This window comes from Nanorana parkeri, unplaced genomic scaffold (assembly GCF_000935625.1).
Source record: "Nanorana parkeri isolate BGI_ZX_2015 unplaced genomic scaffold, ASM93562v1 scaffold18, whole genome shotgun sequence".
NCBI classification, from domain to species: domain Eukaryota; kingdom Metazoa; phylum Chordata; class Amphibia; order Anura; family Dicroglossidae; genus Nanorana; species Nanorana parkeri.
In genome coordinates, this window is record NW_017306286.1 from 3140686 (window position 1) to 3157321 (window position 16636).

Here is a 16636-nt window from a genome sequence, read left to right on the forward strand (position 1 = left end):
AAGGCAATTTTGGATAGAGTGTGGAAAGGTTAGCCCCTGTGCAAAGTTTCTATTGCTGTGTGTGTCCCTACTGGATAGATTCACCCCTTTATTTGTCACAGTAAGATTGTCACAGTCAGATTTTTTTATTATGGCACAAAGTAAGTGGAATTCCCCTTACTTTGGGGAGATTTTCTCTTACTTCCTGTTGCATCTTCAAGACAGGAAGTAAAGGACAATCTCCTCAGCAGGACACAGACATCTAAAAATAACTTGACAGGGGCTTCAAACCTTCCCTACTCTAGAAAACGATAAAGAAAAGCTTTGCCTATACATAAACATTAACCTCTATTCAGCTGAATACCTAGGGGGTGATTTATAAATCATCCCCCAGCCGTATGCTGGGGTATAGCCATTCGCATGGCATTCCCGCCACTAGATGGAGACGATGAGCATAGGATTTTTCATGCAAACAGTGTTTGCCCAACATACGGATTTATACATCCTCTTATCTTTCCTCTGCACGTAACCTCTGTACTAAGGCCCCATTTACATGTGGCTTAAGGGGATCTTGCCACAGGAACCCCAGGAATGTCTGTACAAATGTGACCTCTGTACCCATTCAAATGAATGACAGGATGACACCAGCCGCATCTGTCTGTGGATGTCCACATGTAATTGTACATGGAATGATAACCTGTGGTTTGGGATAAATTATCCACAGGTACGATTACATGTGGACAGCCACTAACAGATGTGGCTGCTGTCAGCCTGTCATTCCCTTGAACGGTCACATCGTCCGCATCTGTATGGACCCACCTAGGATTTCTGCGGCAAGAATCCGTAGACTCTTCCATGGGAATCCTGAGCCGCAGCTCTAGCCCCATGTGAATGTAGCTTAATAGGATCCAGTAGCTAGAGCCTGAGGCTAGAAAAAACTGCTTATTAATAATAATAATAATAACAATATTAACACCAGCATACCAGAAATATAATCAGATTTCAATGTTTACACCCATGGAGAATGAAAATAGTTTCTAACCCTCAATCTTAAAATCTAGACATCTTATGTAATATATAAAAACAATTTAATTGAAATATCATATTTCACTTTTATTTTTGCATTACTTACATTTTTAAAAATGACTTGCAGGTTTTTGTTTTTTTTATAAATAATGACAGATTACTGGCTGCTGTTATCAAGGCCAGAAGCAATGTACAAATTTTAATATCACATAACTAGTCAGAAATCATCTTTCATTATTCTGAAGCTGTATACTGCTGACTAGGGATGATCCAAACACCCCCCGTGTTCGGTTCTAATTTGAACTTTCGAACACGGAAAAAGTTCTAATTCGAACTTAGAACTCAATGTAAGTCTATGGGGGTAGAACTCAGAAAATTAAATGTCCCCATTTGAAAGTCTTATATGCAATTTATTGGCCATAAAAAGTGTATGGGGATCCGGGTAGTGCCCTGAATGACAGGAATCAATTAAATAAAAAAAAAAAAACGTTTTTAAAGCAACAGGAACATTTTGATATCCCTACTGCTAACAGCTCAAATTTGGCCCTGTGTATAACGGCACATGGTTGTTCTTTGCACTACAGGATTGTTCAATAATTAGACAATCTATGTGTTTATTCAATGAGAAGGCACAAAAAGTAATGAAATATACCCAAAAAGCCATTTAGCAATTATTTCTTAAAAAGTATTTTTTTTAAAGTTTTGGGTGGTGCTCATCTTTTAGGTTTTTATTGATGTTTGTGGCTCAGTTAGGAGCTTTGCTGTTCGGCTATTCACTTCTGGCTTGTAGGGCTGATTTCAGCCGTTCATCGGCTAAAATCAGCAGTACATTGGCTACCTTCGGTCAGAAGGTGCAGAAGGACTTCAACTTAGCCGATCCAACATCTGGATCAGCTGAGCCGAAGCTCTGGCAGCTCACTCGCTGCCGTACGGCAGTGAGTGAATAGCCGGCATTCGGCTCAGCTATTCTGCTCGGTGGTACCGAGCAGAATAGAAAATAAGTGCAGAAAATGTGAAAAATAAATCAATTGGAAAATTATTTAAAAAATGATAAAAAATAGGAAGATAAAACAAATATATTTTAAAGAAAAGAAAAATAAATAACAGAAAAAAAAACGTTTCATATTGGCCGACACCTGCCAGAGTCTTATTGCTTAAAGGAGAACTATGAGGTGAGTGGTTTTCACTCACCTCATAGTTCTAGCCGACCTGTGACAATGAGACTGTCACAGGTCGGCTCAGTAGATCGGGAGGTGAGCGAACACATACCGGGTTCGCTCACCTCTCGATCCTGTCACGGCTCTCTGCCGTGACAACAGATCAGTGTCCCCAGGTCATTTGGGGACACTGAACTGTCATTACAACTGGGCAGAGCAAGCTGTGAGATCACGGCTGGCTCTGCCCAGCTGTCATTTGCGGGGCGAACGGCTGGCCTTCGGCTGTCACTTCTGTCAATTCATATTATGAATAGCCGTACAGCTGCCCTTCGGTTCAACTGAACCGAAGGGCTCCGGTGGCCGAAGAGAGCCGAAGGATCAGCCGAAACTATGGCTGTATCCTTCGGCTTAATAGTGAATAACCCCCCTAGTCTGTACTAGAAAATCTTTTAAGGTGTGTACAAAAATCTGGACAGTTGCTCTGCTCAGTGTTACTACACTGTATGCATCTATGTTGCTTTTTGCATTCTTTTATTGCTTAAACTTGTCTGTCTTTTTAACGGTGCGGCATGCTTTAGATCTTCATAGTTGAATATTGTTCTTCCCAAAGAGAACTGAATGCAGCACTCTTTTATTAACCATCAGCTAAAGTGCAAAGCCAATATTAGAACAACAGTACATTCATCTAGACCATTGACTCTTGTTTGTAGTGCACTACACTGAAACTATTGTTCAAGTCTGAATATTGTGTATCATTGTCACAGGATGCACACTTCCCCATTATCCACATGAGTTTATTGTTCAGAGCTTTTACAACCAGCAGAATATAATGTTCGCAGTGTTTATTTGCCTGTTTCTTTACACCAGTGCTCTCTACATTCACGTATGTTTTCATGGTCTCCCTTTAAATAGACTAAAATATGACTAAAAACCTTGAACTGATATCATTGTTTTTACATGGGTCCTTAACCCCTTCATGACTGAGGCCCTTTTTTCAATATAAAAATAAAATATAAGCCATATGTTAACATTTAAATGGTAAAAATGATTGCCACAAAGGTTAGTGCAACTTTTTGCCATTTAGGACAAAGAAGGCTAGGTAGAAACTGAGAGATTTTTTTTATAATTTTGATAAAATGTGAATATTTTACATATTTAACATATGCTTTAACATAAATAGCCTAAGAAACACAAACACCGGAAGTACAGTGCTTTGCTGCTACCATGCTCATTTGGCTGCTTCTCTTTTAAGATAAGTGGTGCTCTGTTTCGGTGATTAATGCATATTTAATTAATCCTAACTATTAAAACGAACCTATGCCCAACTATAAATATTACACTATGTAAACAGTCTTTCTAGGATGAATGAAATAAAAAAAAGATTAACAGAAGGGCTGAGGTAGTTACCTTTCTGAAGAACATGTTGCTCCCAGCTCATTTCAGTGCTGGCCACTGTAACCATTTGGTCATGGGATTTCTGCTCATGAGGAAGACCAGAGTTTACATTAGATTAGTTTATCTTCCTCTTCACATCCTGAGCAAATGGCTAGGCTTTTGTTAATGTGAGCAGTATGTTTTTAAGAAAGTATTTGAAGCCTTTACTATGCCATTCAGTGGTGTATCTAAAGCCATGGTTCATGCACCTGCTATGAGGCCTAGTGTAGGGGGCAGTAAGGAGACAAATTAAACTTAGAAAATCTGTACGCATGTGAAAATAACACAGATCCAGTGTTGTATCATCAAGGGTTGGAGTTAATTCCAATTCCCCTGTGATGTCTCCACTCAAGAAGAGTTGATGTCAAACACATAGGAGGAGTCTTCAGTTATTCCTACTAGCAAACAGTATTTTTGGGCCCCTTTAAATGTTGTTGGGTGTCATAGCAGTACAGCTCAATCCTTCTCCAAAACTGGTCCCTAGTCCTGCTACCTGTCCTTGATTTAGACCTACTTTATGTTAACATCTATGAAGTATTGTCACAGTTGGCACTGTCAGGTGCCACAAAGAGAGGTTGCTTGGTTTACCGCTGCCAATACAAGTTGCGCCTTGTCCCCCTTACGCCCCCAACAGGTGCTGACTGACATCTAAGCATATATGTAATATTAAAATCAAGAGAATCACTGATTTATCATTTATTTATTCTGTAGAATATTTCCTTGTGAATCTGTCTGTCACGTTATTTAGGAATCCAGACGATCACAACTCATGAATCATAGGATTCTCTATTGACTAGACACACTGTATTAATATAAATGAAAATCTATGAGTACCATTAACCTGATGCTGGGCACACAGTATGTTACTAGAAGTTAATCTGTTAGTGTTTCTAGGAAATTATACTAGTTGGCTAGAGCAATTTGTTATTTTCTACACTCCCCAGTTTGTCATCTCAGAATAGATTTCTTTTACATCATTACCAGCGAATGTTCCTTGCTACTGAACATGAAACACAGTTCCAAGGAAGGCTGGAAGACAAACTGAGAGGCACAGATTGTACCTAATCACTAAATAACTGACTTATATAACTAGAGTTAAAGCAGTATAGTGACAGCAAAATGTGGATTAGATAGATGGAAGATATTTGAGTCTCCTGATGATGATGTGCTGCCCATTAAGTTGAGAAGTAGGCATGTTTTCTGAACTTTTATTCACTCAGGTGTAAGATTTCAACGTTAAACTACAAAAAATTACAATTGGAATCTGATTGACTGTTTTAAAATCTAAACAAAAAAAAATACAGTGGAAACCTGATTGTCGGTTTTTACTTAAAAGTATTTTCTTAAAGCTGAACTCAAGGCAAACAGCTATATTACACAGATACAATTCATATATCAGAGCTGTATTACCCACCAAAGGATTTGTATTTCTGTCCATCCAGGCCTGAGATTTCTCTGCTGCAATTTCACTTTCACTTACAGGTCTCCTCCCAGACCCTAGTCTGTAACTCTGTCACTCAGCTCTCTCCCCTATAAGCACGCTCCAATGTTTCTTGCACCTCAGCACACCTGATTGACTAAATAAGGAACTACAAGAGGCTGATACCAAGCCTAATTCAGGTGCTTACACTGTACAATACATTTCATGATGTTTTACTGATTAAAGAGCCGCATTAATTTGTACCTTTCATATCTGCCTAGAATTCAGCTTTTCAGATTTAGAGCATTGCATGCTGGAGGGGGGGGGGGGTTGAATTTGACAAAGGCCCAAAGCATGTAGTCATTCAAAGGAGGGATGGCATAAGGGTTGATTCTTCCTGGCTTGAAAATTCACTCTACCATTTGCATTTTTCATTAGCTTTGGAGAGCAATACATTCTGATGAGCCAAAATAACCTTCCCCAATAAATAATTTGTTTATATTTGTGCTCAATGACTCACTGTTTACTTATTACAAAGCTGCTAAATTCCCCTGTGTCCTCCTCCTTCAGCGCTGCTTCCCCAAATTGCCTGTGGGGGAGAGACCACACTGGTGACATTGCACAGGTCTGGTCCAATAGGATGGCAGAGTCTCCAGCTCCTGTCAATTAGGATGAAGGCAGAAGGAGGGGGGATAAGGGGAATGGCTTGCCATCCCTAGGGTCCAGTGTTGTGTGTTTGTGCTGAAACACACAATGCAGGGACTGTAAGCCGGGAGAGCGCACACTAAGGTGGCTCCATAGGACTCTGAAAGGCAATGGAGCCTCCCTAAAACAGGAAACCCACAGCAGTGATCTTGTGACTGATTTAATCAAGAAGACATGCAAGATGTCAAATAAGATAAAGCAACAGATCAGGCAAGTGCTGATGTCAGTTGCTGTAATAGTTAATATAATTTTAGGGTTTAATAACACTTTAAAGCTGGGCATAGCAGTCATGCTCTGCTATGTATTTCATCCATTCCTAATGGGTATTGAATTCATAGTGAATTTCAGCTAATGCACTTCAACACATTTTAAGCATTTTTATCAACATTTACCATACATTTTACAACATCCTGTTGTCCACAAATACAGTGTATATAATCAAGTTTTTTCATACACGTAGAGGTTCATGTTTTAATCAAAAAAACTTTCTTTTTTTGAAGACTGACATATTTCCAAACCTACTGTAAGTATGATTATTTCTGGTAAATTCATTTTATTAATTACATTGATTTCCCTGTGTTTTACAGGATAGTCAGGAACATAAGATTGTCCTATATGAAAACCCAAGCTTTACTGGGAAGAAGATTGAAATAATTGACGATGATGTCCCAAGTTTCCATGCTCACGGCTATCAAGAAAAAGTATCTTCCGTGAGAGTACAAAGTGGAACGTGAGTATATACCAGTATTTATTGAGGTGTCCAATAAGAATGGTTTGCATTGCCCACCGCTACCAACCTGATTCAAATGTAAGCAATGAAAACTGCTGTACTTTAACACACAAAATTAAATGAGGCCACTTGCAATCATTTTACACAGTCATACAGAAATTAAAATTAAAGGATTTTTTTTATTGAAAGCACTTCAAAACAGAGGGGAAATATCTGATCCTCACAGCTGTTTAAATGCTACAGTCAACATATGTCATACATTAGGCCTTGGGGGAACGTCTGAATATTGCTGATAAGTCTTTAGCTCTTAATGGTTGGATGGAGGGCAGGAAAGATCATAAAGCAGAACAGATCATGTTCTCTGTACCCATTTAAAATAATTGGTGAAACAGAATAATGGAAAGGGAAAGAATGAGTTTTAAGACGTAAATATTTGTGTCATCGGCAAAGATTGCGAGACATTACAGACATTACGTTTACTGCTGAGAGTTTCAGATTATGTATCAGCTGCCAAGAAAGTAATAGACTTTTCACCTATGGACTGTATGTGCTATACTCACATCATGATATCACCCATGCAGCCAACTCCTAACATCACATCTCAGTCCTCAGTAACAGATAGCTTATCGTCAAACTCTCTTTCGCAGAGTAAAACCATAATGAAAAGCTCTTCTTCTTTAAAAGGGTCTATGCAGCTTAAGGAGACCTTGTTCCCACATCATTAAAAAAAATCCTCCCTTAAATCGGACCTTTACCCTGTTTTACGAAAAATCACATCAGCATGCAGCTCTGCATACTGATTTAAAATCATCTTACATTCATTAGTTAAACAAACTTGTTTTATAATTTACTTACAAATAGAGTTCATCTACTTTCTGATACACTTCTGGCACAAATGTTGTAAGTGCCAAAGCATTGCATCTTGTGAAGGTTACATCAGTATTACAGATGAGATATGGAAAATCTCATCTGTAATCTAGCAAGAGCTCAGGGAAAGGCATTTTCCACCCCTGAGACGATGTGCATGGTCACATGCAGAGGCGGCTCTTTAATTAGGCAAATTAGGCGGTCGCCTTAGGCCTCGCGCTCCCGAGGGCCTCGCGGCAGCCTAGTTTGCCCTGTCAGGACGGCAGCCAGGTAGCGTTGTCAGCTCTCATCCACGTAGCTGTCAAACTGAGACTCTCAGTTTGACAGTGACATGGCTGAGAGCTCATCCATTACCTTGATCGTTGGTGCGGATCATCGGCTCGTCTTCTGCACAGAGCTCCGCCCACCAGCCAATAAGAAGAGACCTCGCCCCTCCCATCCACCACACGAGGAACTCTGGCTGGGAGGGCGGAGTTTAACTGCAGAAGCTGATGGAGACGCCCACAAGACACGGCCAGCACAGCACACACAGTACTGGAGAGCCTTGTGGAAAGCAGGTGAGAGCCCTGTGGAGAGCCCTGGTTTACACAGAACCCTGCTACCCTGTGAGGCCCCCTCAGAGCCCTGGTGAGACCGCACAGATCCCTGGTCTGTGGGGTCTCACCAGGGCCCTGAAGGGGTCTAACCAGGCTGGTGAGACCCCAGAGAACCTTACTACCCTGGTGAGGCCCCCTCAGAGCCCTGGGGAGACCCCACAGAACCCTGCTACCCTGGTGAGGCCCCCTCAGAGCCCTGGGGAGACCCCACAGAACCCTGCTACCCTGGTGAGGCCCCCTCAGAGCCCTGGGGAGACCCCACAGAACCCTGCTACCCTGGTGAGGCCCCCTCAGAGCCCTGGGGAGACCCCACAGAACCCTGCTACCCTGGTGAGGCCCCCTCAGAGCCCTGGGGAGACCCCACAGAACCCTGCTACCCTGGTGAGGCCCCCTCAGAGCCCTGGGGAGACCCCACAGAACCCTGCTACCCTGGTGAGGCCCCCTCAGAGCCCTGGGGAGACCCCACAGAACCCTGCTACCCTGGTGAGGCCCCCTCAGAGCCCTGGGGAGACCCCACAGAACCCTGCTACCCTGGTGAGGCCCCCTCAGAGCCCTGGGGAGACCCCACAGAACCCTGCTACCCTGGTGAGGCCCCCTCAGAGCCCTGGGGAGACCCCACAGAACCCTGCTACCCTGGTGAGGCCCCCTCAGAGCCCTGGGGAGACCCCACAGAACCCTGCTACCCTGGTGAGGCCCCCTCAGAGCCCTGGGGAGACCCCACAGAACCCTGCTACCCTGGTGAGGCCCCCTCAGAGCCCTGGGGAGACCCCACAGAACCCTGCTACCCTGGTGAGGCCCCCTCAGAGCCCTGGGGAGACCCCACAGAACCCTGCTACCCTGGTGAGGCCCCCTCAGAGCCCTGGGGAGACCCCACAGAACCCTGCTACCCTGGTGAGGCCCCCTCAGAGCCCTGGGGAGACCCCACAGAACCCTGCTACCCTGGTGAGGCCCCCTCAGAGCCCTGGGGAGACCCCACAGAACCCTGCTACCCTGGTGAGGCCCCCTCAGAGCCCTGGGGAGACCCCACAGAACCCTGCTACCCTGGTGAGGCCCCCTCAGAGCCCTGGGGAGACCCCACAGAACCCTGCTACCCTGGTGAGGCCCCCTCAGAGCCCTGGGGAGACCCCACAGAACCCTGCTACCCTGGTGAGGCCCCCTCAGAGCCCTGGGGAGACCCCACAGAACCCTGCTACCCTGGTGAGGCCCCCTCAGAGCCCTGGGGAGACCCCACAGAACCCTGCTACCCTGGTGAGGCCCCCTCAGAGCCCTGGGGAGACCCCACAGAACCCTGCTACCCTGGTGAGGCCCCCTCAGAGCCCTGGGGAGACCCCACAGAACCCTGCTACCCTGGTGAGGCCCCCTCAGAGCCCTGGGGAGACCCCACAGAACCCTGCTACCCTGGTGAGGCCCCCTCAGAGCCCTGGGGAGACCCCACAGAACCCTGCTACCCTGGTGAGGCCCCCTCAGAGCCCTGGGGAGACCCCACAGAACCCTGCTACCCTGGTGAGGCCCCCTCAGAGCCCTGGGGAGACCCCACAGAACCCTGCTACCCTGGTGAGGCCCCCTCAGAGCCCTGGTTTAACCAGGGCTTTGTATGGTCTCACCAGGGCCCTGAAGGGGTCTAACCAGGCTGTTGAGACCCCGCAGAGCACCGTTGAGACCCTATGGAGCCCTGGTGCTGGTGAGACCCTATCTCGCCCTGGTGAGACCAGACAGAGCCCTGGTGAGACCCCACAGAGCCCTGGTGAGGCCCTGGTGCTGGTTTTATCAGTGCTTCTTGAGGTCTCACTAGGGCTCTTTGGGGGTCTCACCAGGGCTCTGTGGGGTTTCACCAGCCCTGGTTTAACCCCACAGAACCATGTTGGGACCCTACCCTGGTGGGCTCTTTGGGATTTGACCAGGGCTCTGTGGGGTCTAACCAAGCTGGTTAGACCCCACAGAGCCCTGGCGAGACCCCAGAGAGCCCTAGTGAGACCCGACAGAGCCCTGATTAAATCAGGGCTTTGTAGGGTCTCCCCACGGCTCTGTGGGGTTTCACCAAGACTGGTGAGACCCCCACAAGGCCCTAGTTTAACCAGGGCTCTTTGGGGTCTCACCAGGGCACTGAGGGGTCTAACCAGACTGGTGAAACCGCACAGCCCTGGTAAAACCCTACAGAGCCCTAATTTATTCAGGGCTCTGTGGGGTCTCACCAGGGCACTGAGGGGTCTAACCAGACTGGTGAAACCGCACAGAGCCCTGGTAAAACCCTACAGAGCCCTAATTTATTCAGGGATCTGTGGGGTTTCCCCAGGGCTCTGCGGGGTCTTACCAGCCTGGTTAAACCCCACAGAGCCCTGGTAAGACCCCACAGGCCTGAGTGGGGCCTCATGGTTAGGTTTTGCCTAAGGCCTCGCAAGCTCTAGAGCCGCCTCTGGTCACATGTTCTAGTCACATGTGCCAGAGTTCCATGGAGATCTAGTAGTCTGCCCATTGTCAGAAGACTGGGGAAGACAAGAGAAATAAGGTATGCAAAGAATACAAAACCTGCAATTATCTAGAAGTATGTGTTTGTAGATTGTCATTACTAAATATTTCTACAGGTGTGTTCGATGTTATTTTAAATATATGGGTAAAGGTCCGCTTTAAGTATATTTATGCATTTAACATTTGTTTTGCATTTTCTTTACCCATAAAACCCTCCCTTGTGTAAACATTCAAAAGCCTTAAGACTGCTGCTGGGTGCTGCCATCTTGGATTTACACACTCCCAAAAGAAGAGGGGAGTGTACTAGGGAACTGACTAGTCAATTTTTTAGTTAGTTCAAACGCACATGGCAAGTGCATGAAAACATTTATGGAAAGGAAAACTACTGCACGTAAGCATTAAAATACTTTATTTTTCTGTACTTTTACCTTCAATTTTTCAAGTAGGTGATAGGGTCTCTTTATGTGGATTCTTTTTTTTTATATTACACCTTATCTTAAAGTGGACCTTTACCCCCTTTCACTAAAAATCACATTAGCATGCAGCTCTGCATGCTGATAAAAAAACATCTTACATTCATTAGTTTACCAAACATATTTTCTTTTGCTTACAATAATTGTTCCTCTTGGGCATTAGTGATGTAATGTCCCCAAGCATTGCATCCTGGGAAGGTTATATCAGCAGTGCATTGCTGGGAAATCTCATCTGTGATCTCAGAAGTTCTCAGGGAAAGGCATTTTCCTACCCTGAGCCATGGTCATGTCCTAGTCACATGTGCCAGAGTTCCAGGAAGTAAAGGGAGAGTTAGTAATAATATAATATATAAAGCCTACAATTGTATACAAGTATCTATTTATAGATTGCCATTACTAAACATTTTTAAAGGTGTATTTGTTGTTATTTAAAAGATATGGGTAAAGTTCCTCTTTAAGATAATTGGTCCATTGATAGACGCTGGACAACCACTAGCTTTTGAAGCTGGCAAACGAATGTCTTTGGATAACAAAAGGCAAGTATAGAGAGTGAATTCAATGAGCCAAGTACATGGGACTTTAATTGTCATAAACATGACTACAGTATATAAGGTACTAGCAGATTGTGAAAAAATATGCAATTTCTTCACACACTTGAAACCATTTGGACATACAACGGCCATTTTTCTAGCTTCTGAAAAGAAGCTGTGCTTAAAACCCATCTCTGGGCAAATTTTGTCCCCAGTCCTATCCCTCCTCCTTTCCGCCCTTCTCCTGCCTATTCACAGCTTTTTTTGAAACCAAAATTTTTTTCTAAACCTGTCTTTTACTTACCGAAGTTTACTGTCTATGCCCCTTGCTGGTTCTTCTTTCGCTTGTGCAAAATTGTGATCCAGCGCTGCAGTCTGTTCCCTCACCAAAGTTCCCCTCTTGACTCTGAGATAACCACTGGACAGCCAATAGGAAGTGTCAACGACACCCAGGCAGGGATGTTGACATCCAAAGAAGGACCTTTCTCCTCCAAACTCTAGAAATTAAATACCCGAGTGGAGAAGGCCTAACTATACCCGTCTAAAACAAGTGGCTGCAGTTTAAATTTTAGAAAATAGTACATTAGCTCTGAAGGGACCACCCACTGTAATGTTTTCTACCAACTAGATAACATAGATTATCCAAATAAATTAAATCTAAACTAGTTGCATATGATTTGTCAAGTGACTGCATTACGTCTTGCTGTGTGTAGTCAGCTTGATGTCAAATCAGCCCCTTGTGTTTAGTCTTTGTATATATTTTTTTTTTTTACAAACTGCCAAGGTATGCCATGTTTACTACTTCACTTAAAGCAAAACTAAACCCACCAATTAAATAATAAAATTAAGATATATTATATGTTTAATAATGAGCTAGCTCAATTTTTAATTATTTACCTTTAAATGCTTTTAAAATTTTGGTTTCTCCTGTTTAATAACTTCCTGCCAGAGGGTGGCTACTTTTCTTCTCCATGTTCTAAAAAGCAGCCATCCTCTGTGCTTGCTCCCTCTGAGAAAGACGTGAGGGCACTTTATTCATGAAGCATTCTCACATCTCCTCTGCTGACTCCTCTTGTCTCCTTCTTCAAATACAGGGGTACAAGTACTCCTAAAAACGAGATGACTCGGGGAGCTTTACACACACACACACACACACAATAGGTTGGACTTGATGGACATGTGTCTTTATTCAACCTCAAATACTATGTAACTATGTAACTATGTAAATCCCTCTCATCTACATTGTGCCCTCTGTGGGAGGCGCATGTGTCAGCACCTGTTAGGAAGCAGTGGTGCACTCCTAAGAGTGGGTAGGGAGGTACAGTGAGGAGGAGGGAAGGGGAAGGAACCGGTCTGTTAATAGATGCGTGCGCAATGAGAGCACTGTGCACCATGCCTTAAGGGAGATGTATTGAGGGAGTGCGGCGTGCTCTCACAGAAATATTGTGCACTGCTGGAGGAGAGAGACCAGAAGTCAAAGAAGAACAGAGGAGTGGCGGGAGCATGCCCAATACTTTTCTAACAAAAAATAAGGTAATATTTAAATCTGAAAATAGAAATAAAAGCGGGATTATGTTAAGGGATATAGGGAGAGCACTTTAAAGACAAAAAATGTATTACTTTTGTGTCACTTTAATGTTGACCACAGTGGCGGATCAAGGGGAGGGGGTCAATGGGGCAATTGTTGTCACTGACACAGACTTTACTGCGGTTCATTGTAAAAAAAAAACGGCACACTACTTGCAGTAGTGTGCTGTTTTTTTACAATGAACGGCAGTAAACTCTTTGACAGTGGCAGCTACAGGTGGCTGTGTAAATGCCTGTGTTTAACCTGGCGGAGTTTGTGCAGACTCTGCAGGCACCACCAGGCAACCACATCCTGCTGTTTGGGTCATTTTGAGGACCCTCTCCTGCGCTCCCTCCCCTCCACTGGCCGCCAAGGACTCAGGAGAAAAATGTCCTGCATGAGTTAGGTTAGGCTGGGGAGTCTATGGGTGATGGCTAGTCCAGATGGGAGGTGGGGGGGATTCAGTGACTGCTGGTATTCAGTATTGCTGACTTGGTGTATAAAGTATAGCTGGTGGTATTCTTCATTCCTATATAATGATTATACAGCAATGCAGAATGCCACCAGCTATGCAGGTCTAAAAATTCCAGTACTACATTATACAAAGAGGGGTAGCGATGAAAAAACTTAAAGGAGCAGATGGAACGCAATTCTTACAGTGAAAACAGTGGTTTTCGTTAAGGAAACTCCATTCATTCCAAAACAGAATGTTAAAATTAGGGATGCACCGATACTTTTCGAGTACCAATGCCGATACTTGCCATTTTCAAGAACTACCAGGGTTACAGCGGTTGCAGCTGGGACCTGGCTCTGGCGCTCCACCACTGTCCTGAAATCATTAGTCGATATTATTTAAGAAAAACTGTCACATGACAATAAACAAAACTGTATCAGTACTTGTACTTGTAAGTACTTGGACAAGTATCAGTACTTATACTCGCAAAAATGGTATCGGTGCATCCCTTTATATATTTATAAAAACAAAATCATACATTAAAACAGAGATGTACAAATCCCAGGAGCTCCGTGTGCTCCTTACAAATGACAGCTGCCTCCTAACTTTTTAGTTTTTCTCTAGTCTAGTCTTGGAGCTCGAAAAGTATCTGTACTTGTACTTGTACCGAGTAAGGTACTTGGTATTGGTGCATCCCTAGTTAAAATCAAACAACATTTCATCTGACTTTCATCAAAGTGGCATTATCGGGTGGTAAAGAAAGATCTTTCGTACAAATGTTTGTTTGTAAATTTACTAGTGTATGGCGAGCTTTACAGTCTTCTTCTTAATGATCACTGTAACAGCTTGAGACAGTGGTCTTTCATAGACACAATGTAACACTTTCATGATATTATAATTAGTTGCTGTTACTTGCAGATAACAGGTTATTTGTAACTTCAGCTATAGATATAGGAAAAAACATGTTTTTTTTATTTAACCACTTAAAGGCCATGGTGTTTCAACCCCTTCCTGGCCAGGCCATTTTTCAGTATTCAGCGCTGCGGTACTTTGACTGATGTTTATTCCGTCATGCAACGCTGAGTCTTTCATATTTAGCCTCTGCTTTTTTCACAAGTTAACACTACTGTAGTTAACCCTAATTGTTTAATTTCCCTTCTTTCTGTAGCTATTTTTTTAAATGAGCTTATGTGCATTTTTTTAACCATGTGTATGCTAATATATTTAAACATTTTTCTTTGTAGCAACATCTTTAAAAAATACACAAAAGTTTAAAAATATATTTTATTTCTTTTGAAAATACCCACCCCATGCTTTGCTTTAGGCCTGGTTCACACCTGGGCGTTTTACAGCGCGTTCCTACGCTCTGTAAAAGGCTCAGCATGTGAAAACCAATGATTGCCTATGGGCATGGTTCCCACCTGGGCGTTTTACAGCGCGTAGGAACGCGCTGCAAAACGCCATGCGCCCAAAGAAGTACAGGAGCTTCTTTGGGGCGTATTTGCCGTGTGTATCCATTGGGATACAGCCAGGTAGCCCTTGGAAACTCGCGTTTGTTGCACGTTTTTTTACCGCGAATCGCGGTAAAAACACCTGGCACGAAACGCGCAACAAACACGCATATTCGATACGCCTAGGTGTGAACCCAGCCTTAAAGTTAGCATTAGTTAAGGTAGTATTACAGTCTCCTTTTTTGCATATATCTACTGCTAGGAAACTGTAGATACATGCAAAAACATTAAAAAAAATTAAAAAGTTACCAAAAATGTAATAACTTATCTGTGTCTCCGCCACTCACTCCCGTCTGGAGATCTGAAGCTTCTTGAGCAGCCATGCAGGATGATGGGACGGGCGCATGTGCAGTAGAGATCTTCGGCAGGGAGAGACACAGTGGAACTGAATGCACGCAGCCAGGAGCGTGCACATCGGACAGACACCATGGGACAGGAAGAGACAGGAGTCTGCTCTGGTTCAGACACCGCCATCAGCGCTGGAGGGATTGCTGAATACAAGTGGAAGGAAGAAGATGATCGAATCAAGAAGCATCATTTAAGGTAAGTCCTTAAAGCAGCATGGGGGAGGAATACATTTGTGACTTTAATGTCACTTTAAATTGGAAAAAAAATTCCAATTTTATTTTCATTTTTCGGAAGTTAAATAATTCTTTGAAGACAATACTACTAAAATGAAGTCTTGTTAGCTTAAAAGCAAACAGCATTTTTTTAAATCTCTCTTGCTCTTCCTTCTCCCCTTTCTTTTCCTTGCCTCATCCCCCACTTCTGATTTTCCCTTTCCTCTTTAAAGTGGTTCCTCCTTGAACTACTTTAGATAGAGGAAATCACTACTTGCATGAATTTAGGTTCTTAAAGCTGCACATACACTACCAAGTAACTGACTGCAACCAGTTGGAATCCATATTGGTTTATTTCCTTAACACATATTTTTTTTGTGTGTTCACCTGTGTGTTTTGTACAACTGTTTGAAATGCACATGATCACTGAACCTGGATACTATTTTGCCACTGTACTCTCTGATAAATAAAGAATTAAGAAAAAATATAAACAGCAAACTCAAATCCTGTCTTAAACAATGTTTGTGTGTACATTTATTTTTATTAATATGGTACTGTTTGCTTCCAGGTGGGTTGGCTATCAATACCCAGGTTACAGAGGATACCAGTACCTGTTTGAGAAGGGGGATTATAAGGACAGCTCAGATTTTGGCGCCCAGCACCCCCAGATCCAGTCTGTGAGGCGCATCCGTGATATGCAGTGGCACCAGAGGGGAACCTTCCACCCTACCAACTAAAAGAAACACTTCCTATATCTCTCATGCCAGTGCAGAGAAAAGGCTTTTACGTGATCTGCTGCTGTTTTTCCTGTGGCATGGTTATCCCGCATGCCACTGTGTGACTAAACCTGCTGAAACAATTTAATAAAAGCTTTGAGTTTCAAACTCCTGGTGACTCCGGGCACTTTCTGTGTAAAATAATAACTGTAAAAAAAAATGTCATCTAATAGATATGACAAGAACAACTTGCATATACAGTGTTTGGTGGGATTGTCCCTTACAGTGCACCTACACTTTTAGAGCCTATTTATATCTATGTGCTCATGTTTATTGTGTCGATGTGCCTTGTAGTACCTGTACCTCCTCATTACCTTTAGGTCCTCTACAAGTGTCCATGCTAAACCCTTATCTGGCCCTTTTTTTGCATTGTATGCATTGTTGT

General features: G+C 43.5%; 1 protein-coding gene across 1 annotated transcript in view; it reads left to right on the forward strand.

The window, feature by feature from the left end:
* CRYBB2 (crystallin beta B2) overlaps window positions 1–16249 on the forward strand; it is a 33352-nt gene extending 17103 nt beyond the window's left edge. Inside the window, exons 5-6 of the mRNA XM_018560706.1 lie at window positions 6309–6451; window positions 16044–16249. Coding sequence (XP_018416208.1) covers window positions 6309–6451; window positions 16044–16212 — 312 coding nt within the window. The 3' untranslated portion in view covers window positions 16213–16249. The remainder of the gene's footprint in view (window positions 1–6308; window positions 6452–16043) is intronic.
* Window positions 16250–16636: the final 387 nt, after the last annotated feature.